This window comes from Corvus hawaiiensis, chromosome 1 (genome assembly GCF_020740725.1).
Source record: "Corvus hawaiiensis isolate bCorHaw1 chromosome 1, bCorHaw1.pri.cur, whole genome shotgun sequence".
NCBI lineage: Eukaryota > Metazoa > Chordata > Aves > Passeriformes > Corvidae > Corvus > Corvus hawaiiensis.
Genome location: NC_063213.1, coordinates 50106246 through 50133112, shown reverse-complemented (window position 1 = coordinate 50133112; position 26867 = coordinate 50106246). Strand labels below are relative to the sequence as shown.

The 26867-nt window shown below is 35.9% G+C and overlaps 1 protein-coding gene across 5 annotated transcripts in view; it reads right to left on the bottom strand.

The window, feature by feature from the left end:
* Positions 1–26867, bottom strand: part of SNX13 (sorting nexin 13) — a 67229-nt gene that overhangs the window by 23085 nt on the left and 17277 nt on the right. For 4 of the 5 annotated variants that reach the window (XM_048304131.1, XM_048304149.1, XM_048304114.1 and 1 more), the window contains exons 2-15: positions 23005–23117; positions 18303–18405; positions 13254–13343; positions 12677–12798; positions 10193–10314; positions 9945–10046; positions 9191–9279; positions 8648–8731; positions 6162–6300; positions 5615–5703; positions 4865–4964; positions 3258–3451; positions 2111–2215; positions 502–634 (exon numbers count right to left, since the gene is read on the bottom strand). In XM_048304131.1, coding sequence (XP_048160088.1) covers positions 502–634; positions 2111–2215; positions 3258–3451; positions 4865–4964; positions 5615–5703; positions 6162–6300; positions 8648–8731; positions 9191–9279; positions 9945–10046; positions 10193–10314; positions 12677–12798; positions 13254–13343; positions 18303–18405; positions 23005–23117 — 1585 coding nt within the window. The remainder of the gene's footprint in view (positions 1–501; positions 635–2110; positions 2216–3257; positions 3452–4864; positions 4965–5614; positions 5704–6161; positions 6301–8647; positions 8732–9190; positions 9280–9944; positions 10047–10192; positions 10315–12676; positions 12799–13253; positions 13344–18302; positions 18406–23004; positions 23118–26867) is intronic. The other variant, XM_048304140.1, reaches the window with a different exon arrangement.

The following is a 26867-nucleotide window of genomic DNA, read 5'->3' as shown; positions in this document are numbered from 1 at the left end:
AGTTTATATCTCCACTGATACTGCTTCATTAAGGAGCTAGTTTAATAGTGAAAAATTTCCACTGGATTTGTACTTCAGTTAACAAGAACAATGATTTTACTTGCTTTAGAAAGATGCATCTCCTATGTATACTTTCCATTTCTATTTCCAGAGAGGAGTAGAGTTATGTATTAAAAGACCACAATATATTGAAGAGCTTTAAATACTTTAAAAGAAGAAAGTAGAATGGAAGAATTGCCTATTTGTTTAAATGACAAACTTGTTACCAAGGCCTGACAAGAATTTCTATGAGATTAATAAACTTACTACAAGGAAAACCCTGTGTGAGTACTAAAACAATTTACACACAAAAGCACAAGTAAGAAACATTAATTTAAATATCAGAGACACCATAGGAAGTATTTAATTTTCTAAAAACAGTGTGGATAATTATTTTATTTTCGTTTTAAAGCAGAGAAAAGAATGGTCCCAGGAAATACCCTTTAGAGATACAGAGCTCACCTCCTTCACCATCATCTGATCCTCTGAAACTGGGATCCTTCAGCATATCCAGCTCGGCTAACATACGCACATACAACACATTCTGCTTGAACGAAGGGTAGAACCTCTCATCTCGCAGCATCAACTCATACACCTTATTGAAACAAAAACGTTAACTTCAGAAACACTTTTTCCATTTTTCAATTGACCAGACTAGTTTTTATAAATTTTACTTGAACAAGAAGTATCTGTGCATACGTGTCTCTGACTTACTCTTAACGAAAAGGTGCTGAGAACTCATTGTGCCAGAAGTATAACACAGTCTCAGAAAATATCTAACTACTCAGTCGTGCACATCTAGGAAGGGAAATAGCACAACAGCTGCAAATGCTTCTGTCCTCTGCTCTTAACCCTTCCAATTGCACTATAAACCTAACTGGTCTTTATCCATTTAATAAAAGGTTATCTCAGTCCTTCCTTGTGGATAAACCATAAACATAGACCTGCAAATACTTAGGGCAGGAGGTGAGAAGAGGGAAAGAAAGGGAAGGAAGATACCATATGTGACCTTTGCGACAATTTCCAGTTTAGCCAATACAATATAGCCCTAACTCTCAAAGATTTAACCACACCAACTCAAAAAATTTACCTTCACAGCCTATACAACGTATATACATAAACATACACGTATCTATACACAGCAGGAATTAATTCATGATGTTTGGATACTCCTGTCAACTCTAAAATATTTTAATGATTTTTTTTTCATGCATCACTGTTCAAGTACTATCATCTGGTACAAATAGAAAAGAAACCCAATTCAGCCATGTTTGAGGAAGTTCATTTCTTTTGTAATACATGGGAAATTTATACTCTTCAGCAGAATTCACAAGCAAGGCCCTTAACTTACTTTGAGCAACACAGATTTCACAAGGTGTTCATTAGTCTTAAATGTGAGCCTCAAATACAACAGCGTGATTCTAAGTTCTACAGCTCATATCACTAATTTTTAGCATGAATGAGAACATTAAAGTAATGATCTAAAAAAAAAAAAAAATATTTCAGACTGGGTATGTAAGTTACTGCCAGAATATCAATCATTTACTTTTCCTTTTAAAATACATATATTAGACTTGAGTGATAAAGTCTACATATGCAGGTAGTAAAAATACTGGTTTTTTCATCCGTACTTGCTGCTTCACTGTGCAAGTTTGCAGAAACAGACCAGCCAAAATAATTTCTGGGAACAACTATAGAATTTAATATGGGACCATTACATTCACCTTTGGAAAAGAGAAGTAAAACTGGACGAAAATGGTACGTCTTATTTAGTCTACTCATAATGTTTTTCTTAAATTGGTGCATTAACACAAATAAAAATATGATAGTTCTAAACTGTGCTTCATATTTAGGTTCATACAGGACACCTACTCCTGTCTACTGCTTTGAAAACTATGGGCTAACAAACAGCAAAGCAAAAGCTGACAATTTAGAGTGTGTTTTCCATAGAATAGAAAAATGGTAACACAGGTTTTAGATGTTTTACTTCCTTCTTTTTTAGTATCTGTAATTATGTTTTATACTCTATAGCATTAACAGTTCTTATGAAATAAAGGACAATAGAGTATACCTTTCTCTGAATGTCATCAAAGATTTCAGGTGTTGGATCCTCATGGTTCAGTGTTTCTGCAAGTTTTGCTACTAAGTTGTCATCAATATTAACTCTTGGAGATGCCTGTCATAGAGATCTAAATCAACTTTTGCAGCATAAAATTAAGAAAGTTCTACTTTCACAAATAAAATCCAATGCAATGCTGCAACTCTCTAAGTAAACTAAATTTCTTCTTCACAAATATCTCTATAACTGTCTAGAACATACAACAGGAGTCAGATCCCCTCCAGCCCCAAATTAAGTTCAGAGTTTGTATTAAAACTTCGAAGTTTCACAATTAAACACTAGGAATTGCCTCAAAAAAAATTATGTAAACATTTTGAAGCAGTACCTAAATGAGATTTACTCAGACTTAAAAACAGTTTTTATTTTTGAAAAAAGATTTAGATTCAGAAATTAAGAACAAGCCAATAAAAAAGTAACAGGATAAAGTCCTGAAACATCTGAGGAAAGGCTAACAGTTTGTTAACTCTGCCCATTTCTGAGTGAGAGGTGAATTTTCTGCACACACAAATTAAGAAGAAAGATGTTTTGTGAATACAAGTTGACAAGTGGTTTCTTTCACAGAGAATCCATTACTGCCTATTGCAAGACATCCAATGGTGATATTTGAGCAATTTACACGAACAGTTGTAGAGAGGCACGGGAAGCGATTTCATTTGATAACTCAATCTTAATCCAAGTTTGGACAAATATTCGGTTCCATTTTTGTATAAACACTTCTTAAGGGGGCAAGGCAAGGGTGGAGGGCAGAATAAAAGGAAGGAAAAGGACAGCATATGCAGAGAGACACTTTTATTCTGTCTTTGCATTGTCTCTAGTTTGCCTATTCTAAAAAGTCAACTTCTCAGGAACACGTTCAGTGCTTTTGACAGGACAGTCAGTGGCAATATGAGCCTTTAAAATGGGGGGAACACAAAAGAGGAAGACTTTCTTACTGCTTGACATAAGGAGAGAGAGAAGATACACAAGTAATAGTGTAAATGTCAACATGTAAGCAACTTGTGCTATATAACAACCATTTTATATTAACTTAGTCATAACTACAAAGAAGTATCTGAACAAAGAATAAACACCAAATATTTCAGAATTAAGTTATTCCTACCTTTTCTGATAAATATTGCTCATAAACTCCAAATGCAGCTGCTCTTAATAGACCCTTGGTCTGATTAGTCTGATGTTTTCCATCTTTCTGCTGGCTTTGAAGTACCTCCAGCTGTTGCTGTGCTGTAACCCTGTATCCTTCCACTGTCATCCAGAAAAACAGATGTGCTTGGCCACCAATCTGCTGCATGTAATCTACAGAAAACAGACACCACACGACCCTGGTTACTGTGGTACATCCTGGAATAGGAATTCTCTGTGATGTTGACTACAAATGGAACACCAGGAGCAGGTTATACATCTGGAATACTTACCATATACAGTCAATTAAAAACATACTATATACACATTGGCAATAATCACTAAAAAAATGTGAGAGCAAAGTCTAGGAACTAAGCACTGAATCCTCACATGCACATGTAAGAAGAGAATCCACTGTTACCACGTGAATATAACAGGTTTGTACAGCATGATACAAATGAAGTTCAAACCGAATTTTTAAAAAGCAGGTTCTTAGAATCATAGGATCATTTAGGTTGGAAAAGATGTTCAAGACTGCCAATCTACCACTTCCAAGTCCACCACTAAACCACGTTCCTAAGCACTACATCTACATGTCTTTTAAATACCTCCAGGCATGGTGACTTAACTACTTCCCTGGGCAGCCTGTCAAGTTAATGCTTCACCTTTTTGGTGAAGAAATGTTTTCTAATACTCAATCTAAACCTCATCTGGCACATCTTGAAGCAGTTTCCTCTTACCCTGTTGCTAGCTGCCTAGGAGAAGAGACCAGTCTCCACCTCACTACGGCCTCGTTTCAGGTAGTTGTAGAAAGTAATAAGGTCCCTCCTGAGCATCCGTTTCTCCAGCCTAAACAACCCCAGCTCCCTCAACCACCCTGCCTAAGACCTGTGCTTCAGCACCTCAATGTCTGTCTTGTAGTGAAGGTCCCAAAAATTCAACACAGGATTTGAGGTGTGGCCTCACCACTGCCCTGGTCCTGCTGGCCACACTATTGCTGATCCAAGCCAGTATGCCATTGGCCTTCTTGGCCACCTGGGCTCACTTCTGGCTCATGTTTAGCTGCTGTAAACCAGCACCCCCAGGTGCTTTTCTGCCAGGCAGTTTTCCAGACACCCTGCCCCTAGCCTGTAGCGTTGCCTGGGGTTGACAGAAGTGCAGGACCTGGCACTTGGCCTTGAATCCCATACAATTGATCTTGGACCATCACTCCAGCCTTCTTCCCTCTAGAGAGCCTTTCTGCCCTCCAGCAGACTCCTGCCCAGCTGAAGTATGATCGGCAAACTGACCGAGGGTGTTCATTTCATGCCCAAGACAGCCTCCAACTATCACATCACCCTGTCTGCAAACAACAGGTTCAGACAGGTGCCTTTCTAGGTTGGCTGACTCACCAATTGTGTCAGGAAGTATCTTCCATGAGCTCCGGGAACTTCCTGGACCGTTTCCATCTACTGCATTAAAAGGACTATAACCACCGACAAAACTGATGGATATTCTCACTACTGACATTTAGCAATTCCAAGTACACAGTCCTGTGAGTTAGCATATTCTTTATAAATAAAATACATCAGACAAATTAACACTTACCCATAAAAAACTGTAGTGCAACATTGTCTACCAGAATATGGTCCAGAGGGACTGTGCAAAGTTTTCCAAAGTTTGCTGCCAGTTTCACAGTATCTATTTCCTGTAAGACACAGTTCAGTGTGTTCATAGGCTTCTTTTACATTAACTTTTAAAACCTATACTTACCACAAAACAGATAGGATAAGAAAAATTACATATAATAAAGTAGCATCTCAATGATTAGCTATTTTCACAATCACTAATAAATGAAGGTCTAGATTAGAAGGTCATGTTCCCATAATTATTTGTCTTCAAAACGGGCTGCAGCTATTCAGCTACATGATAAGGTGGATTTTAAAACTGCTGTTCATGTAATGCTCTACAGGTCAAATTAACCCCAAATCCCTCATCAACAGAGACAGTGGCAGAGAATTAATTAACAAGAATTAATTTCAGCTTTTGATGGGCTGCAGCTCACCACAACTTAAATTCATCTCTGTCACACTTTCTTCTGCCAATATGACATTTCTTGCTGTTACAATAATGCCTTCAGGTCCACCTATAGAATGCTTAATCATTTTAATAGTCAATATATGCAGAATATCACATTATCTTGGAACCACACCCAGGCCAAATTAAGAGAGTCAAAAAGTAAAGCCAAACATACCAACTCTATCAAACAGATAGAGTTATCAAACATGGAAACCAAACAACTAGTCAGTCATTTGCAACCTCACTCTTTCGAAACTAAAAAAAATTTAAAACACTTACTTTTCCTGACTGCAACCTCTGAATTCTTGAATCACATACTTTAATAACATATAATAAACTGTTTATTTGATTTTTTATAGTGTTGATATCTGAAAGCAAAAAAAAGACAATTTAGCAATGCAGATAACTAAATGAAGGCTTGGGGATTTTTTTCAGTTTAAATACCTCACTGATGGAAGTGAACAAGAAGAAATATTTTTCTCTTCCCTTTTTCAGATTAATGGTTAACTGACTACCAGGTTTGATTAATACCTTAAATATTACTGAAATTCAGAACCACCAGTCAGGCAGTTTTGGTTTAACTAAAATGCATTTAGCTAACCAAATACTCTATACTTACAAAAAGTAATCAAACACACGCCAACCAACAAAACACTTACGAAAATGAAAATTTGTGTTTTAACACTTCTTATGCAATTTATTTTTTTTAAATAAAATACTTTATACTATGCTGCATCAGAGCTTTTATTTTCTAATTGTTGCAATATTCTACAGAGATCATGCTGGTAAATGCGTTTAATATTTTGCAAAACCATGCAGCACTAACCATCTCCCGCTGTATCTAGAGATCGAAGATACTGCAGCTCTTCACTTGCTTTATCTTTCACTGCTTCCAACTCTCCTATATTATCACTTAATTTAATAATATTCATAAAGGCCTCATAGTTACAGTTGGAATCACGAATCTGAAACACAAAGTTTTACAGTGTAAGTAATGCAAAACAGCTAAAAGCACAAGACATGATTTTTCTTCATGTGAACTAGTTTGATACAGCACTGCAAAGTGGCATTTTGAAAATGATTTTGATGTTTCTAAATCTTCCTTTTGGTACTGAAATTTTACATGAACTAAGAAAGAAAAAGTATGCACAGTCAAAACCTATTTCACACCATCACTTTCTGTTCTCAAGAAGTACAACCCAGACACATGGACAGTCCATCAATGTTCTTAATTAAGATCTTCTCCAAAATCCAATCCACCTTCTTCTTCTATTATCTCCTAAGCTAAATGGGCAGAAAACGGTGAGACCACTGAAAGGGTTCAGCTTTACCAAGATCCCATGCAAGTATACACACTCCCAGAGTAATGGCTTCTTAAGATACAAAATTACAAAAAGAGTTAAAACATTCTACAATGTAATCATAACCTACTGAGGGGAAAAAAAAGTAAATGACTCTGCTCTGGAATCCTAATTCAGATACCCTGGCAAATACTACTAAGCTAATTAAATACATACTATTTTACCAGTACTGGCAGAGAGTGAACCTGCTCTAGGGACTCAAAGGAATTTGTGCAAGTGAAGGAAGCCTGCTGCGCTGCCAAGATCACTGGAAACTGTGCTGTAAATGCAGCATGGAGATCAGGGGAAGGCTGGCAGCTTTACAACATGTGCACGCAGGTGCTTAGGGTTGAGTTCTAATGTTGTCTTTACCATCTGAAGCCAAAAAAGTCACTTCACCTACATCTCTTAAAAATGCTTACTTTGATACGGAAATGTAATACTTGGTCTGTACCACAGAAGTGCATTGACATGAGTTGCACGAAGCAGAAAGAATGAAGACTGGATACCATTGATCAAAGTTAATGGAAAAATCTCCCTAGAAATCTCCTTTAATAAGTAAGAGTACAAGGAATACTTGAACTTCAAACATTTTGTAAAAATGTTAATTTCACAGTGAAGAGAGAAGTTTGAATTAACTTCTAATTTTATACGGAAGCTTTGTATTTTATTGCAACAGAATTAGTATTGAACTGTGGTATGCCTAGAAACCTGGAATTAAACTTCTCTTTTTCAGAAACTGATTTTTTCATTCAAGTCTGACTTTATGTCAAAGGTTCCAAAAGGAGCCAGGATTTATTTCAGTCATCTCTGCTTCTGACCTTAATTTCTGCAACAATCTCCATTTCATAAGACTTGTATTAAATTTTTTCTTTATCTTTTGCCCAGAACATTTGCTTCTTCATCTCAGAAAGCAATTTTGAAAATTACTTATTTGGGACATCACCATCACAACAGAAAGCTTTATAAAAAACTCAGAATCCTATCTCTGGACGCAGCTGGGGGCAGTGCTTGGTAAATAAATAAAGAACATGCGTAGAAGGAAAAGGGAATCAAAAATTGAGAATTCTGGTCCAGATGAGCAATATTTTTTCTTATTAAAGCTAGGTTCCTGTAGAATAGCAGCATGCAAACTTTTACATGAAATAGAGGAGGCTGGAGTGAAGGAAACATTGTACACGTGCACTTGAATCCATTCCATATTCCATACATAACAAGAACTTTGAAATGGAACAGTATTTTCAGTATAGCATTTGAATGTACACTATAAGATTAAAATCTACGAATAAAAAGAGAGAAGTTAGGGGGGGAAATTAAAATTGATTCATGAACTATAAAGGATAATAAAGTATAAGAGTAAATATTAACTTGCTCTGCAAAGAATCAGTAATGTTAGTTAAAGCACAATTATTCTATTTATGTTAGCTTTACTATACAATATGACTTTTAAAAGTTATGGGGCTTTTCTTGCGGGTGCATTAGAGAGTTATCAAAGTAAAAAATTTGTTTCTTCCCATTCAGTTGAATTATTTAGGGTTAATACAAACAGTCCTAAAACAATTGCCCTGCAATTCCTTAGCAGAAAGTAAATCTTACTAGTTTTCATTCTTGAGGCCTCTTAAGCTTGAAAGGACAAACTGTAAACACAGTCAGGGGAAAACACTTCCACTGTTACCATACTTCCCGAACAGCCAAGCAGAACAGTCAGAGGAGTGAACTTTACATTCTGTCATATATTTGTCCTCAGTCAGGCAGCTTCTACTGAACAGTCAAAATGAGGAGTGTGGATAATATAGATTCTGTGTGTTTATGTGTGTATAAAATGTAATATAAAGTTCACTGTCTCTGCCAACATAACCAGTGGTAATGCTAATACCAAACATCTGTCCATCATGATTATAGGGAACACAAGTAAAGCTTTATAAGAAAATGTTCTGGAAATATAATTAATTTTAAACATTTTAAATCTTACCATCCATATGACATACTGATTAATATAATCAGGATCACTGAGCTGGTTTATTAATGGAAGAAGAATTCCTCGGGAGAGGATTTCCTAAAAAACAAAAGATAATAGATTATTTTATACACTTACTCATAAAGCTAGTATAACTGCAACAATTTAAACATCACTGCGTAGAGCTTAAAACACAGAAGTGTAATTACAGAAAAAATTTAATAGGCACTACCACATTCTCTTCCAATTAACATTACAAATGCAATTTGTAATTACAACAAATTACAAGAAAAACCTCCCCAAGAAAAAACAACCTCAAGAAAAACAACATCCATTTTCTAATGCTTTTCTCATGTTGGTAGAGCTGAAAGAACCTCCAAAAACATTTCGCACAAACTGTTCACTGCTATTAAATACTTATCAAGACTCTACAGCTTTTAAAATACCCTAATATTAAATTAGATCAATTTTAGAAAATAAGAGCAGCAGTTTAGATCTAAAAAAATTTTTTTGACATTAAACCAAAGAATTGGGATGGCTTTTAGAGTCTGTACTTACCCTGACAAAGTATCGCATGATCTTGTTCTGGAAGTCTCCAGGAGGTAGCAATATATACAGTAAAACCTCACACAGATCCCTTAGGAATCCTAGAGAAGGAAAACAAAAACCCCTCAGCACAATTTCATATTCTTTTACTTCACATCTTACCTAATATTATCAAATCCCATAGATAAATCCTTAATTTTGAATTCAAGTATATAATCATTTATCTCTTACAGTCCAAGCATCACAGTAGCAACTTTCAGATGGAATATAAGCATCACTGATGAGAAAGACCTACCTCAAACCCAAGACAACAAAAGCCAAATTCCAAGATAAAAAAAACCCCCAACAACCTAACTCTAATGCATTTTCCTTACGTAACATATACCGCTTTTTTCCCCCCCCTCCTTCAACACTTTGCCAAAAGACATAGTGTTTTTTGAAGGAAGACTACAGAATAATGGTAAGGAAGGCATATCTAACAAAGAGCAGTAAGAATCTGCAAAACCATCCCCTCCCTTCCAGGAAAAAATATTTCTATCTTAAAATTCATCCAATGAAAGGAGGAAGACTTACATATGTACGTGCTTTGTTTTAATTATAGCATTACTATGTACAAACCAGAGGAAATATATATGTATGGTAAATAACCACACTCTGAAAGTCACATGCTAAGATTTAATGCATTTCATATTATGAACACAACTGTTAGTATTTTAGTTTAGTCTCCCATACTAAAATATTTACTCAGAAGATAATATTGAGAGACCTTCTTCATCTTTGGGAGAAGTGCAGACTAGATCACGACAGACTTCTTTTTCCATTTCAACTTCAACCTCAAAGAATGTATCTACAAGTTCCTCAGCTTGATCTATGCAAAAGAAGATTAAAAAAACCATGTTTTTGTCAAGACTGAAAACTTGAGAGCAAACTTGAATTATAAAATAAGGCTAACTGTATTTCACACACAGAAGATACCAGCCTACTCAGACTCAAATAAAAAATATTTCACTTTACCTTTCATCTGATCACCTTTCTCTGCTATCCTTTGCTGAGCTTTTCTGAAAACTCGAAGATGAGTGCCAAAGTCATCAACAAGTCGTGTAGTGAAATAAGGCTGCCAGTCTGTTTCCTTTGACCTATTAGTAAAGGACATCCACGGAAATGAATTATTTTATTCTGAACACAAAGAACAATAATAAATTTCTGCTTCTCCTTCCTTCCTGCCAAGAGCCACACTGATAGTAAACATGCAAAAGCAAAGAAATAAATCAGTCTCCTAATTGCCTATCCACTGAAAAAACAGATATTGTAAAATATCACTCCTGCACCATATTAATATTAATGTTTGATTTAGCTGAAAGTCAACACTTGCATCTGGAATAGTGTTCTGATTCATGACATTGTCAAATATCTGTGAGAAGTCCTGACATAAACAGTTTACAATGTAAAACTAAAATACTCTCCAGGTCTTTTTCAGCCATACTTCCTACCATTTTGGAAGGCATCTAATCAAAATAATTTTCCTCTGAATTTGAAGAAAATGTACCACTGAGAAAACACACATTTTACATGAAACTAAATGCACTCTAATATTATCAACATTTGACTCCACAGCTTAGATGAGGTACTTAGCATACTCTTCCAACAACACATATAGGTTTAGGTTAGAAAATAGTCACTGTTAGATTTACATAAAATGACTTCCTTAGTGGTGTGAAAAGGACAGAGAAATTTTTATGATATCTGGCCTAACTAGGCAAACTAAAAATGTGATTTTTGCGTTATAGGTTCAATGAATATTGATGCTAGTAATAGCTCTCATCCTGCATTAAGTGTTTTATCGCCTGACCTCTCTCAAGATGCCCACTTTTTTATAGCAGGAATCCTTCTACAACATTTCCTTTTGTTGTGTTTGTTCCCTTACCTACTCTTCTTTCATCGAGAAGAGGGAAAGAGATAAGGAACTCTGGAAGAAAGGGAAGGCTACTGCAAAATCTAGACGTGTAAATAAGAAGCAGAGCTATTCCAAAGGGCAGTCGATCAAACCATTCCTATGGTTTGATCCAGATCCCCCATCCGCACAAGACAGAACAGCACAAAACCACTGGGTGGCAGCCTTACAACAGGCTCCCAAAGCTGCAGCCCTCAGGGAACAAAAAATTCTCACTGTACTCATTCTCCCCAGAAGCTGACAGGCTGAATGAAACTATAGGCGATGGTTCTAATCTCAACTGCCTCAGCTATATCCAACTACAGGCATTATAAATACACTACATCATTTTTTCTGCAGACAAAGAGTTGCTGCAGGCCTGTGAAATTGATTTGCTTTGTACAGCAGAACACAACTGCACAGGAGCAGTGACTATTTTTGAAGAGCTATAGTACTGCCGGAAAGAAAAATAAACTTGCTAGAACCTGACCTACTTTGATACAAACTCAGTGTTTGACACTGTCCAATGAAGTAACTTTGCTAAACCAAGAAACACTGAAGCTGGGTAGCCAGGTCCATTTCATGCAATCGTAAGTTTGGCTGCTGTAACACAGTTTATTTAGCATAGCTTTCACTATTTCAATACTGTTTCCTACGATTGTCATTATTTTACTACTAGTAAGATTATATTATAATTAACTTTTCGTTATTAAACCCAGCTCTCTATCTTTGACTCTCACTGTCAGAAAAGCACACTAACCTCCATTTTCAAGAGGGAGGGGATAACAACACCTTAAAATTGCTAAAAAGTGACGAACAACCTCTTGTGCAGAGAAAGCAGGTAACAATAAGCACAGTGGGATGAGTACCAGAAATAAAAACTTTAATAAATGCGTATATGGACATAAAGACGTGGTACCTGGGCTGAGAAATCAGCCATGCTAAATAAGTGAATTTCCCAGACAAGCTGCTTAATCAAGTAGCAGGAAGTCGGGGAACAGCAGTAGAAATAAGGGGTAAATAAGAAACTACCCACTTGTTCTGAATCAATCCTGTGTTAAAAAAAGTATTTGCATGTGTGGCATTCCATTTCATTCCACAGACTACTATTCTTCTTAAATCACCCACTGTTCTTACATATTGAAGAGCCACACCACTTCTAAAAACCATTTGAGGTGATACATGTGTTGAATTCAGACTTTCAGATTGACTTACCTTGGGAGTAGCACTACTCTGTACATGAAACAGACCTCAATACAAAGAGGTCATGATTCACAAACTTAATGCTTAAGTTGCAAAAAAGAAAAAAAAAAGAAGGCAGTTCAGTGATTTAGACATTAATCTAAATTTTGAAATGGCCATTTTGCAAAAGATCGTGACTACAAGTACCATCATCTCCACTATTTCCCTAAGTGATCAGCAAAAGACTGTACTTCTCACAATCTAATCCTAAATTTTTACATGTTCTTACTGTAAAGGGCACTGAACTATGCTAGTAGATAAACTTAATCACTTATCTACTACCATACAATTCACAGTATATTGATTTAAATAAAAATAAACCTTACCTGGCAGAAAACTGAACAAGTGCATACTGAAGAGCCTGCCTAATTTCCAGAAGAAAGGATTCATCATCACTTAGTGTGTAATACCAATACTGCACATAGTCTCTCAGGGAAAACTGGATTACCTGAAATTGGAAAGGAAAAAAAAAGAACTAATGACAAAGGACAAAAAAATATACAACAGTTTTTTGTGCCTGATAACGCAATAGCAGTTATCTTAAAAGGTTACCAGAGTGAACAATACTCCCTTACCATTAGGAAACTGGGAGTGAAACAATAAAATTCACACACTGAAACTTCTTATTCATACTGGTTTGCACACCCTGTTTTTATCACTTCTTTTTCAGACTGGTTTGCACATAATGTTTTTATCACCACTACACTGAGAAAATATAATATACTGAAAATATACTCAAATATTGCCCAATATGCTGGCCCATCTCCCATGGTTTTTTCATTTATCACTCTCAAATATGATAAAAGCTTGAAATTCTATTTGTCACTCAACTACTTCTGTATTACATAGTCAATACCTGCAAAGAAAATAAAAGTAGGTTAAATAGTCCTGGTTAGAACTTACCTGTTGCAAAGGCTCATCAATTATGTTCGCACCTGTCAGTCTTCTGTCAATCTTAATAGGTCTGGCTTCACGTTTCATTTCTTCTATGCACTTGAAAGAGATTGGGAAATGTAACTTTGTAGGATTTAGCTCTAATTAAAAAACAGCTCTACTGTTTATGACATATATATACACACTTCCAGTAATGACCTTATATATTTTCCATATTATTATAATTTATAGAGAAGATATAATCATAGAATCACAGGATTATATAGGTTAGAAGGTGTAGTTCAACACCCCTGCAATGAGCAGGGACATCTTCAACTACATCACGTTGCTCAGAGTCCTGTTCAACCTGACCTGGAATGTTTCCAGGGATGGGGCATCCATCCACCACAATATTTTCTGTGTTTTTCACTATATAGTACATAATGATGAGGACCTCCGGAAAACCTACTTCTTGCTTATTATAAAGGAGTAAGTGTTTGCTAAATTACTGGATCAGAAGGAAATAAAACTCAAATAGTTAGAAAAGGAGGGAAGGGGGAGACACAACAACAGCACAAGATAGCTTTTGTGCAAGACTCCAGTTCTTCACTTGTTTGTGAACTCGATCATGCAATCTCAGGCAGATAATTTTCAGTTGGGCTTTTGGTTTCTTTATCCACCTCAGTTTATTCTATATGCCAGAAGAGAAATTACTTTTTTGTACCATTGCTACTCCACAAATGAGCCTTTGAAAAGTAATTAAGGAGGGAAAGAAATTACTTATAGAAGGATTTGCAACTCAGAGCAGTTAACCCCAAGAATGACCTCATCAGAGGTGACTTTTGGCAAGTGACATACTGAAAAAAAGAACTCGCTTTATCAGTGCCTCTCTCAAGTGGACTAATGCAGTGTCTTTCTACAAAATTTCAATGAAATAGGCAATAAATTCCTCTATTTTCACAGAAGTAACAACCCAACAACTTACACTATTGTTCAAATAAACCAGTAATTTCTTTGATCTAGAGAGAAAGCTATGACTATATTGGAAACAAAGAAGAACTGCCAAAACCATAAATGAAGGAATTATAAACCATATATCCAGGGAATCTATTCTATGTGACTCGCCCCGAGTATCTCTCATTCAAAGCAGTTAACAGTGATAAGGCAGTGAAATACCTGAGGCCAGAAAAAAAATCATCCTCCTACTTAACCAACTCTCTATCACAACACAGAAATATTTTGTTGCAAAATTCTGTATATTCTTTAACTTTCAAGACAGGGAAACTGTCTAATACAAGTAAGACTGGGTCAAATCCAAACAGTTAGTATATTCCACCCATATACTAAGGAATTTGCAAAGTATTTTTGTGCTGATCATGTCAAAATCACCAAAATGATACAGAACTAAATAATGAAATATTTTTACTAAGCACAGCATAGTACAAATCACCAGACAAAACTGTCAAAAGACTTTTGAAGGACTGCATGCATAAAACCACATTTGGAAAACACAGAGGAATATACAGCAGCAAAAAAAGCAGCAGCCACAAGAAAGAGAGGGACACAGAGACTATGCAAGATTACTTGGTAAAAATTTGAATGTTCATATGCTCATAGAATCCAGGTTTTCACCTGGATTTCAGGAATTCATCTTGTCCAACCTTCTGCTCAAAGCAGAGCCAACTACAAGGTTAGACCGTTTTTTCATATTCTTTTTCTCCAATGAAATCTTTATGTGCCTGCAGTATAATTTAACTTGCTTTTGATATGTCTGAAGACATCTAAAATTTAGAGTATGTGCTTCTATTTCACTATAGGTACAACAGCTGACTGTAGTCTCACTTGGAGAGCATTGCTGGTTTTACATCTGCCTTCCAGACACCGACACAGAAGACAGACTTCAAGGAAGGATCCAACTCACATGACAACTGTCCAACTTGACGGCACTTCACTCACAATTAGTCTGATGCACTCTACCAGTAAGAAATTATTAGTCAGGAAAAACGGTTATCACTTGTTTTTGTTACATTTGACTCCTCCTTGCTTCATTTTAAGCAGGTAGGAAGCACTTGGGAGGAATGCGAGACACAAACTCCACAAAGTGAGATGCAGCACAAACATGCAGGCTCCACAAGCATCTAACTGCATTGACTGAGTAACTTCAGACTTTTGCTTCACTGCACTAATGGGTATTTTTGAAGTCCTCTTTTGAAACTGTTAGGTAGCTGTCAAATATGAGATATGCCTTGTTTGGACTGTGCTACTATTTCCCTTATTGCAGTCACAGGGTTTCATGAATGGACAAGACACAGGATATTTACACATCTGCATCAAATCTGTGACATAGGCTATGACCCAGTGACTTCAAGAGACTCAGAGACTATTCAAGGACCCAACATGCAACTACAGCCTGTAAGTTGTTATCACTGTTATCTTACTGTTCTTTGGCAATATTGTACCCAGCCTACAGAAACTCCTTGTCTTTTGGGTAAAGCTTAGAGACATCAACTACAAGAACGAAACATTTCACACTTCTGTTTAAGCTGGAGTGAATCTGCAAGTTAAATTGAAAGTAGCATTCAAGTTAACAGTTCAGAAGGCTCTAAATTTACCTTTCATTCAACATTGTTTTAACACAAGCCTGCAGACAACTGTGTATCTTGCAGAGCCAGTACATTATTGCATCATCCAGTAGGTTTCTGACACAAAAGTTATATAATGACTTGCAAAAAGAAAAACAAGTCTAAGTGTAATTTTTAAGCCTCCCTATGTGTATGTAAACAAAGAAAAAAATAGCAGAAAGGTATACAATCTTCCATCAAATGTACATTAAGTATTCTCCTTAATGTGAGGTATTCATTATATATTTGCTAATAGGTATAATTTGCAGCAATCATGGAATCAGCACCAAATCTGGTGTTCTAACATATGGTACGTTCTACACATTACATCCAGCCACAACTTTGATGGTCTATATTACAACTGATTTCTGTAAAATCAAGCATTTGAGCATTTATCTTAGCCTAAAGAAAATCTCTAAGTACCAAAAATAACCCAAAACTATCAACAGAACTCTGATGAAAAGACCATCTTATTAAGAACCAATATCACCAGATTACTCCTCAGACTACTGGAAAATAATTTAATGCTAAGGTGAATTCAGTTTGTACTTGGTTCATGGAAGAAGTATAATCTATACACACCAGCCATAGAAAAAATATTCATTGTTCAAGACCACTTAGGGCCACAATGGTTTTAAACATGAAAAAACTTCAAGTTAAAAATATTACTTTCCATACAAGTCAGCAGAAATTTAATACAGATATAGCAAATAGGAATCACAAGCAAACATCACATTTGGTTTTGGTTGGGACTCATCTCTACTGGCACTGCTACTGAAAAGCTCAGCTGCACTTGTTAACGCTACTTTAATGCGGTGGCAAAAGAGAAATGCAAAACACTATTGTAGAAGACAAACAGATTTTATTTGGTGAACAGCTCCAAACAGCAATTAATACGTCAGCTAAAAATAAATACCTTTGTATTACAGGACTTAAACCCAGAGATTAGCCAAGACAGGTCAGTTGAGGAAAAGTGCTGTGTCAATAGTCCATACTCAAATCAGAAGTCAAACTACTGAATTTGCAAAGATTACACAAAAAACTCCACAAGAATTTAGTCCTTTATAAAGCAACCAGAGCATACATATATACTGAACCCCAAAAAAGTAACATTAACATTAAAAAAAGCTTCAGCATGCAGAGGAAATTTAAAAGACAGAAAAACTTCTCTAAATCCGCTCTCAAAACACAGGACATAAGTAACACTCCACAACCTACATAACAGAAGCACTAAAGTCTATATAGCACCAAGAATCTTAGCCATCTAAAAGGAGGTTTCATTAACAGAACAGAAACATTAGCTGACTGCTGACTTCTCCTTTTTCAGCCTTAACCTCAGTATTTTTCATCTGGAGCAGTGACCTTTCTTTACATTTTTTAGGATATACTTTCAGATTTATTTTAAAAGATTCAAAGACCTAAGTTAAAAGGCCACTTACCAAACCAGCTATGAACCAGACACAGAAAAAGTTCTGTGATTAGAAAACATACTGCTGAATCACAAGGTAAATTTCTGTGTTACTAATAATGCAGAACACTCATCCCCTTTGATAGACAGTATGAAGTGTAGTGACTAATAGCTAAGAAAGAACAAACAGGATGTTTCAGTCAGAATAGCTGTGAGATTAAACTTAAAATAATTAGCAATCTTTGGGTTTTCTGAATTCTGATGCGCGTAAATGGATCGGACCAAGAGATATATATGAACTTCTCAGCTGACAAGATGCATTGGTTCATACACCAGGAATTCCTAGAAATTCTACCTCTTGGCTATTAACAACATTTTCTTGTACTAAACAGATGCAGATTTATCCAGTTAGGAACCCTGAACTTTAAATCCATCAACCAAAATGACGTGTCTGTTAGGAACTCAGAAAAGAAAAGAGCTGAAAAGTAGATTCCACTGCTGCTCTTTATTCATCTGTGCCTTTCCAGAATTTTGGTAGGTCTTGAAGAGAGCCAAAGATAACCTCTACATCCCTGAAGTACTGCAAATGTAGACTTTGTAACAGTTTGACTTTCATAGGCAAGCAACTTTCTGACCACAACCAAAAGTGGAGAGACTACAGATGCAGTGATGGAAGACACCTAAATAGTGATGACAATCTTGCACAAAAAAGTAAGGAAGAGCTACCCCCCAGAACAAACCAACACACACGAGTAGTCTAGAAAAGAATGGTTTAGTCATTTCCTCACAGATGATATTAGCCAGTCATATCATACTCATTTCTCATAATGAAGAAAAAATACTTTAAACAAACTTTCCATAACCTATTAAAAACCTTGTATTTCATAAAGGAAAAATATTGCATTTCACTTGCACATTGCAGCTGACTCAAAAGATAAAAGCAGGCTATTTTACCTTAAGAAATGGGAATAATTCTTAGATTAAAACTGATTATTTCTAACCAAGTTATAAAATCTGATCTAGAAGTTAAGACCAGAAAACTTTTCTTACCTTAGGGATCCCAACTGATGTACAAGGGAGAAACGAATGTTCGCACTGCTCAAGGTATTTTTCTGAATTGCTTTTTCCAAATAAAAGAGTAACCACAAAACCCCTAAAATGGAAAAAGAAAGACTAGGTGCAACAACAGCCACATTTTCTGACCTCTAGAAAATATTCAACAGCAAGTTATAAAATGACAATATATGACAGTTCTCACTGTTTACTCTTGTGCTTTTTCACACTGTAACGTGCTGCTCAAAATAACTGACAGAACTCTTAAGTATGAAGTTTCCCAGTCTTGTATTATCTGTCTTGATATATTCTTACCACACAGCAGATCTACATAGCATTGTCTATGCTACAGTGTGCCTGCTCTGATGGCACATTGCCTGTGTTCATAAATATTAGCACGTGGGAAGAGGGGTACATACAGAAGTTGCTCTGGTTGTATTTACATGAAGATTCTCCTACTTCAACACTATGAAGAAATAAACTCTGTAGGCTACTTCACTGTAGCATAAGCCACAAAATCACAGTCCAGGAATAAACTGATGCAGCAAGCATAACTAACCGTTGCATATGTTTAGACATTGCGCTCACCCTTGCTACAACAGTAAGAATTTATTTACAGCTTATGACACCAGGGGACAAAAACACATGAACATCAAGCTGGTTTTACTGAGAAATAGATGAAAACCTAGTGTCTCTCCCAATTATAGCATAAGCAGAGCATGTAGCCTTTGAAATATCAAGCAAAGAGGAAAAGAAAATAGATTAGCCTTGGGATGGCTAAGCACAGACAGCTTTTTACACAAATTTCAAAGCATTCAATTAAAAGGCCAGCTGACCAGCATTTGTGACCACAGGAACTCACAAAGCTATTCCAGGCTTGAAATGTGCTGAAGTAATACATTCTTTTAATATACATAGCTGTTGATATATGATACTCTCTCTCACTTGTAAGATTAGAGAAAAAATCTTATCCAAGCTAAAATATGCCATTTAAAGGTTTTGATTCCCACAATTAAAATTTTTCTTTTTAAGTCCCCCAGAGGCCCAGTAATTCAGAAGCTGGGAGGTTAACTCCATGAAAGAGGGGGAAAAAAAAAAAAAAAAAAAAAAAAAAAAAAAAAAAAAAAAAGGCTTGACAACGCATAAGAGGAGTTTACTGGATACTCTAATTCCCTTGCAGCAATCTTTACCTGACATATGACAGCAAGGAACAAAAGCAGGTTTAATTGCTCTTCTGCTCCTTATCACTTTAAAATCATAACACCAATCAGAGTTCACAGACAAGAACTTCATGTTTCACTAAAGTTTTGGGGTTTTTTTAATTATTAAAGTTTGGATTTGCTTTTGATCCTCTAAGACTTTTCTATTAGAAACCTCAGTTGTCTTTTAAAGAAACAGTATACTCAAATTTGGTCTAAAATCAACTTTAACTTCAAACATCCATCAGCAAGCTGCTTCTCCTCCTTTATTCAAAAGGACTGAAGCCTTGGAAATAACTACCTATACATTATATCTCTGTTTTCTCTCAAATATTTTCATGCTTTTAAAGTTAATGACTCATTCTAAAATACTAATACTACCGATACAGTTTAAAAATATGCTCATCTTCTTAGATGCCTTTAAGTATTTTCAGTTTTATCCTAGAAATGCTAAGAGCTTCTTCTGTGGCAGAATCTAATACATTTTATTCTCTAATGTAAAATCTTGTGAGTATTAGAGAAGGATACATAGTCTGACCATTCAGGGCATCTGCTAGCTAACCTGAATCGTCTGGTGTAAATGCTTATTTAATTCATTAAGATGATTCTCAATACATGAATGACAAATCATATTAGTCTTCCCTAAATGAATAGAGCACAAAAACGAAAAGATTGTATTTTGCTTAATTTTTTTGTAAATTCTTCCAACGATTACTGGATGACCAGCTTTTTTTCAAGGGCAGATTAACAACAGAACAAAGGTAAAAGAGAGAGAAAAATGAAAACCACAGATTTGTCATCTTCCCCTCAAATCTGGAAAGTAAGTCTCAGCTGGATGCTTTGTGAAAGTCAAAAAGCAGCTACAGAACCATTCCTGATTTGGTCAGCAGTTGCAATCATTAATGGAGCCAGTCAGTCATATACATATGGATGTGATTGAGTATCAATAATTATGGGATTTGATGACAGAGCAAATTCTTTTAAATGGCAAAGCAATTGATGATCCAAGAAATTTCAATTTTTTTATTTGGCAAAACCACAATTCACATCATTTTTATTTTACTTCCTTAGGACTGAAAGAGGGAAGGAAAGAGAGTAAGATAAGAAACAGTCTTAGCAGAAGAGACAGATGGCAACAGACAGTCTCAGCACTCAGATAAAGGGGTTTACACCACTACTTGAAGGAGAGGGAAAAAGAAGAATAACACCCTGTAATATTCTACACAGGTTAATTAAAAAATATCTTTCTTTAGTGTCTTGCTTTTGAGCTCAGTTCCCTAAGTGAATGAGTTACCAGATCCTGAACGGAAAAAGGCTAACATTTTATAAATGAGTCTTGACATGAAATAAAGAGAAACTGTGATTTTGAACTTTTATTCATATATACAAATGGTTTCAGTATTCTTCCATGTCCACCAAAAACAATAGTACATTTACTACAAGACATCTGTGCAAACACAGAGTTGAGAGCAAATCAAAAAGAAGTCATTAGCACATAATAGGAGTTAAACAGTATAAACAGATTGATTACATGGACACAGATATAGCATCACCATTGCCTTCCTGCACAGCTCACTGGCGTATAATGTAGATGCTTAGGTCGATACTAAGAATATGACCAGCTGTGATTCATCATTTTCTCTTGCTAAAACTACAAAATGGGACAGAAGCTGGACTTCCACCTAGTGGAAGTCAGAAGTTTTTCATACATGCCACTTCTTTTCTGAATGAAATATAAAAACCTTGAAAACTGTGTGACAAATTGGACAAGAACTCCAAGTTTCAACAAAAAATTCAGCCATAAAAATCCATGTCCAAAATTGTTATTTTGCTCCAGAGAAGGGTACAGTAAATATTACGGACACTACTACAATCATGAACTAAAACTAAATTTCTACTATGATCATGAACCAAAACTAAAGTTTTGTTTTCTAAATTTATATATATGATGTTATGACATATAATTGCTAATCATAAGTGCAAAAGTTACTTCATAACAATTTCTGTTTGTTTCTAACAGAAGCATGACCAAGCACTTTGTGAAACTTCAAGGGAATTAATTAAAAAAAAAAAAAAGAAGCAGGCAAGAATAATTTAGATACAAACCTATTTGGCCTAGTTAGCACTCGCAGTTCTGTGTGCTGAATGTTACAGTAAGTGAGTCACTCTGAAAAAGATTAACAGTGTAAAAAAGGGCCAGATCACAGCTTTAGCCAAGATGTATATGTCAAAGTAACGAAGTGATGACTTTCTACTGCAAGGGCTGAGACCTCACATCTACATACATAAGTAAACACTCTGCTTTAGCAGATACACTACCACTAGATGAATTTTTCCTTAATAAGATCAATGTTTACTGACTAGCTACAAAAATGAACCAAAGCAGCAGAATAACCACGGCAAAGAGATACGAGAGCTGACTTGAGAATGAATGAGCTCAGGCACCACATGCAGTTTAATGGTGCCAAATTGTAGCTGACTTCAGAGACGCTCTACGAGACTGCGTTGACCGTTAGCTTTGAAAAGCCAAACAACTGAAACTTTGCAAGAATGAAGGAAGGATAACCTCCTAAGAAATTATTATATCCCATGTTATTTTCCATACTGCAAGTACTAAGGAAGTGGTAAGACAAAACAAAGAGCAGATTCACTCTTGCCCTTTGGATGAACTCTGACTTTTGCCCTGGACAAACAGATAGCAAAATATGCCAACAACACCTGTATCAAGACTTAACAAGACAAAAGCATTTATTTCAAGTTAGTTTTACTTTAACTAAATCCCTTTTCTAGCAGACTGACTATTCTGATTCCTGAGATGAAATACCAAGCCTAATACAGTTGAAACCCAAGTGTAGCAGCTCTAATTCTGGCTACTAAACACTACTACATTTTTGATGAAATATACAGGAACATACATACATTCTGTATGGTATCAAGTAACAAGGGAAAAAGAATATCCCATTGAGACATTCTAACATGCCATTAAAAATGTTTTAATGGTTACAATGCAGACACCATAATATACAATGTAGTAATGGTGCTAAACTTCACCTGTTTGCTCCCTTCCTGCCTATAAGATAACACATGAAAAGTCTACGGCTGCTGAACTGATCTACTTGTTCAAAGTGTAGCATTATTTCCATACACCAAGGACAACATCCAGTCACATGAATCAAGCGCCTTAGGTAGGAAAATGAGATTGTGATAGAAAAGGAAACATAAGTACTTAGAAATACCTGGGAAAAGAACTGACACAGTAATAAAAAGTATGAACTGAAATTACCACTATTTTTATGTGAGCATTTGTCCTCTTAACACCCACTAAAAATAGCTAAGTTGAGATTTCAATTACAAAAATCTTGCTCATAAAGAGGTGCTCAAATGTGGAATATTAATTACATAAAGCCACTTCAGATTTTCTGAGCAAGCTCTCTGCTAATACACACATTAAATTTTTTCTTTCACAGCAAATTAAACAAAACACTACACAGTGTACTTACCCACCCACAAAGCAGAGGATATAAAATGCAAAGTAAAATATAGCGAAGGGTCCAAAAGTTACTAGAAAAAGCACAAGGCCAAGACTTCCCCATCCCCAAATGGAAAGACTGGTCTGTAAATAAGAACACATAGAAAAGGAATAATTAATATTATATTCATACAACTTTTAAGTCTCCAGAGCAATACTTGTAGTTTCTACGATGTTTGATACATTTTAACCAGATATAAATTCTCCCTGATGAAATAAAAATTACCTTTGTTTTTAAGAGCATATTGCTATCAAATATGTCCCCCATTATATTGTGGGTCAGTAATCCAGTTTAGCCAACATTAGAGCATTTTTCTTTCAAATACTATTCCTCATCTCTCACTTCAGATGCAACTATCGTCCTTCAAGGCACCACTTTTTTCTTCTCTATTCTCTTTCTGTACACTTTGTTTCTTGAGATCCCTTCCCCCACACCTCTCCCCCCATCCCTGCCGTGTGAAAAGTTCTCCACCACCTCCTCAGAAAAAGCAGGCTTTGAGACAGAACAGGAAGAGACAGAATAGAACCTTGTTTTACACATCTAAGCATGTTATTTTCTACAACCAAGCAATGCTGTTTCTTCCCTAGATCAAAGCAGGTGCAAGACTAAAAAGGTGTCTCTTTCTCCAGTCAAGCCACAGGCGGGTCAACAGGTGCACCAAATAATTGGCACAAGTATACTTTTACTCTTCCCCATAAATAAAAGGGAGGGAAACTTCAGAAACTGATACTTGGGCAGTGGTAGGGAGTCGAGGGTTGTTTGAAAAGCCCGTGATGAGGTTAAAGTCAGCCACAAGAGCACATGTGGGCCTGGCACGATTTTGGGGTTGATGTCTGACATAAATGCAGCAGGCAAAACTCCACCTGCACTGGTAACCACCAGTAGTACAAAAAAGGCAGCAGTTATTGTGCCAATATAGGTTATAGTGTAAGTGCATTTATATACATACATGTATACACATACTTGATCTATCTATCTAGACACACGTGTCTGTACATACCTATACGTACATGCATGGTAATCTAAAAAAGCAAGGCAGGGAAACCTGACTGACAATAGTTTTTATACCATCACAATGCTGCAGTGCAGTCAACAAAGCTTATATAAATTTAATTCAATCTAGTCTCTAGTTCAATATGGAAAGCATGTTTCAGCCAAGTCCCAAGAGTGTGAAACACAACGATGACAAGTATTTATAGGCCACCAAAACTGTTCCAGCTCTAAGGTTCTCAATTTTTTTTTTTGGTTGTTGTTGTTGTTGTTGAATTTACGCCTTTCCTAACAGTGATCAAATGACACCCTGATGCGAACTCAGACAACTGTGTCAACAAGTAACACTAAGAAAGTATTTAAATAAACTCGTCTCGCAGTTTGACATTTAGAAAACAAACAGAGATTGAACACCAGATTTGCAGAGAGCCCTTTTTTAGCTTTTAATACGAAGGAGCTACAGATCATTTCTCTCAAAGGACTATTTAGATTTCATCTTTTCATCTTAGGTACGGGTTTTTAAAAAATCAACTTTTTCAAAAAAAGTTTTAAAAATCCTATAGACAATAAAAAATAATACAAACTAAGACTCCTATATAAAGCACCTTTGATTATTTTCTGAGAGCAAGACCAAAAAGCAAAATCACAGCTCTGAAGAGAGACTGTTTCGTCGATCTAAACTGCAGTCATCAGAATTACTTCATTCTTCTTAGTTAAAAGTTTAATGGAACATTGAGATAAAATTCTATTTTCTCCTAGTTGAACTTTCTTAGCAAGAGATAAAAGCTGTACTGGCCTTATTCTTAGTGTTTCAGTCTAGGAAAAATGAAAACATACTAGTATGTAGATGAGTGTAATTGAAGTACCGCAATTAAAAAAATCACATTGCAAGTTATTCAATTCTCTTTAAGCTGAGGAAATGCTTTAATAGATAATATAAACCATAAAAGCCACAACACTAAAATGCTGAATTGGCACTACAAAAAAAAAAAAATCTCAATCACAACTGAGTAGAAGATTTTGTTGTTTTGTTGACTCATAGTAAGTAAATGTGTGTAAGTAAACTGTGGCCTTCCAGTACATGAAGAGAGCCTACCAGAAAGACTGAGAGAAACTATTTACAAGGGCATGTAGTGACAAAACAAGGGGGAATGGCTTCAAACTGAGACTAAGTTTAGATTAGATACTAGGCAAGAGGGTGGCAAGGCACTGGAACAGGTCGTCCAGAAAATATGTGGATGCCCCAATCCTGGCAGTGTCCAAGGCCAGGTTGGTTGGGGCTTTAAGCAACCTGGTCTAGCAGAAGATGTTCCTGCCCACAGCAGGGGGGTTGGAACTAGATGATCTTTAAGGTCCTTTCCAACCCAAACCATTCTAGGATTCTATGATAAACTCTTTGGAAGATAGAAAGGAGAGACACACCAGTCAAAAAAAAGAAACCAAAAAAACCTGGCAAATGCAACAGAACTAAAACATGAGATCCCATTGCACATCTACATTTCAATACAAAAAGAAGATTCTGCATATTCATGCCCTCAGAAATACATTTTAAAACTTCTGCAGAGCACTACAAGCATGATAAGGAAGATATGCACACAGAAGATAGCATTTAATGATGGTCTTTTTATGTCAAAAACCCATTATGCTTAATCACATCATTCAAAAAAGTTTAAGTTCTAAATATGGGATAAGCACTCTAAATGACTTAATTAAACTAGATGGATGTACATTCAGAGCTGGATGAATGCATAATTAACAAAGAAAGCTCTATAACTCTAATAAAGAAAACAGCGACCTTTTGTCCTATGCTCTAGTTTTGCAGTTTAGCATATGGGTACAGAGATTCAAATCTCATTTGGTATTTTAATACGATTTCTTAAAATTTGTACAACTTGGTACACTGCAGGAAGTACAACAGATACTGACCCAATTCTTGTATATCCTAAATGAGCAGTTTATAGTATTATGGATTTTGAGACATTCAAAGGGATTAAATCATCAGGATGGTACCCTTTCTGCTGACTGTAAACAGAACTTCCCCTAACTCCACACTTCTTGACAGGACTTCAGCAATATAACTCCTAGGAAAAAAAATGAAAACTTACTTTAAAAGTTCTATATACATCAAAACCAACTATTTTTGAATAGAATGTCCAAACATACACAAATATGATGCAGCTGGTCAGTATGAAAATAGTTCAGGTATTTAAATTCAAACCCCACTTACAGCTTATTTCCAAATTTTATTCATAATGGTAATTTTTTAGAAGATTCACAGATTTACTAAAGCTCTGTCTAGTCTTACTAAAGTCAGCTGCAGGGCAAATGCTTATCACTCTTGACAGAAAGAACAAACCAGTCTTCTAAAGAAATGGTGTAATTGCTAGTGTTTAAGTCACAGCTATCCAGACCCTTCAAAAGAAGCTGACATGCCCTATATTGGCACAGCAAACTTCCAAGCTGAGCTGGCATAGTGCTGTTCACTGACTTTCAAGGAATTAGGGACAGTTACCTAAAGGCTAAAGAGAAACACAAGCCTCAATTCTGTGGTAGGCATGGTCGGGTACACACTGTGTGCATACACATGGATAAAGGAGGTTTATTCCATGTCAGCAGCTGCTCCACATTTCACCAGTTTTAACCACTTTTGCTTATCACCACTACAGATACTCCATGTTTGTCTCACCATCATCACTCCGTAGCTCTCAAGTCTAAGATTTTACAAGGACTTCTGCAGTATATTACTAAGGTCATATATATAATATATGATGGGTTAATGTAGCACTGTGGTCACACACAGTAATTTTCTTCCCAGAGTTGGGAGTTGCTTCAGCAAAATAAAC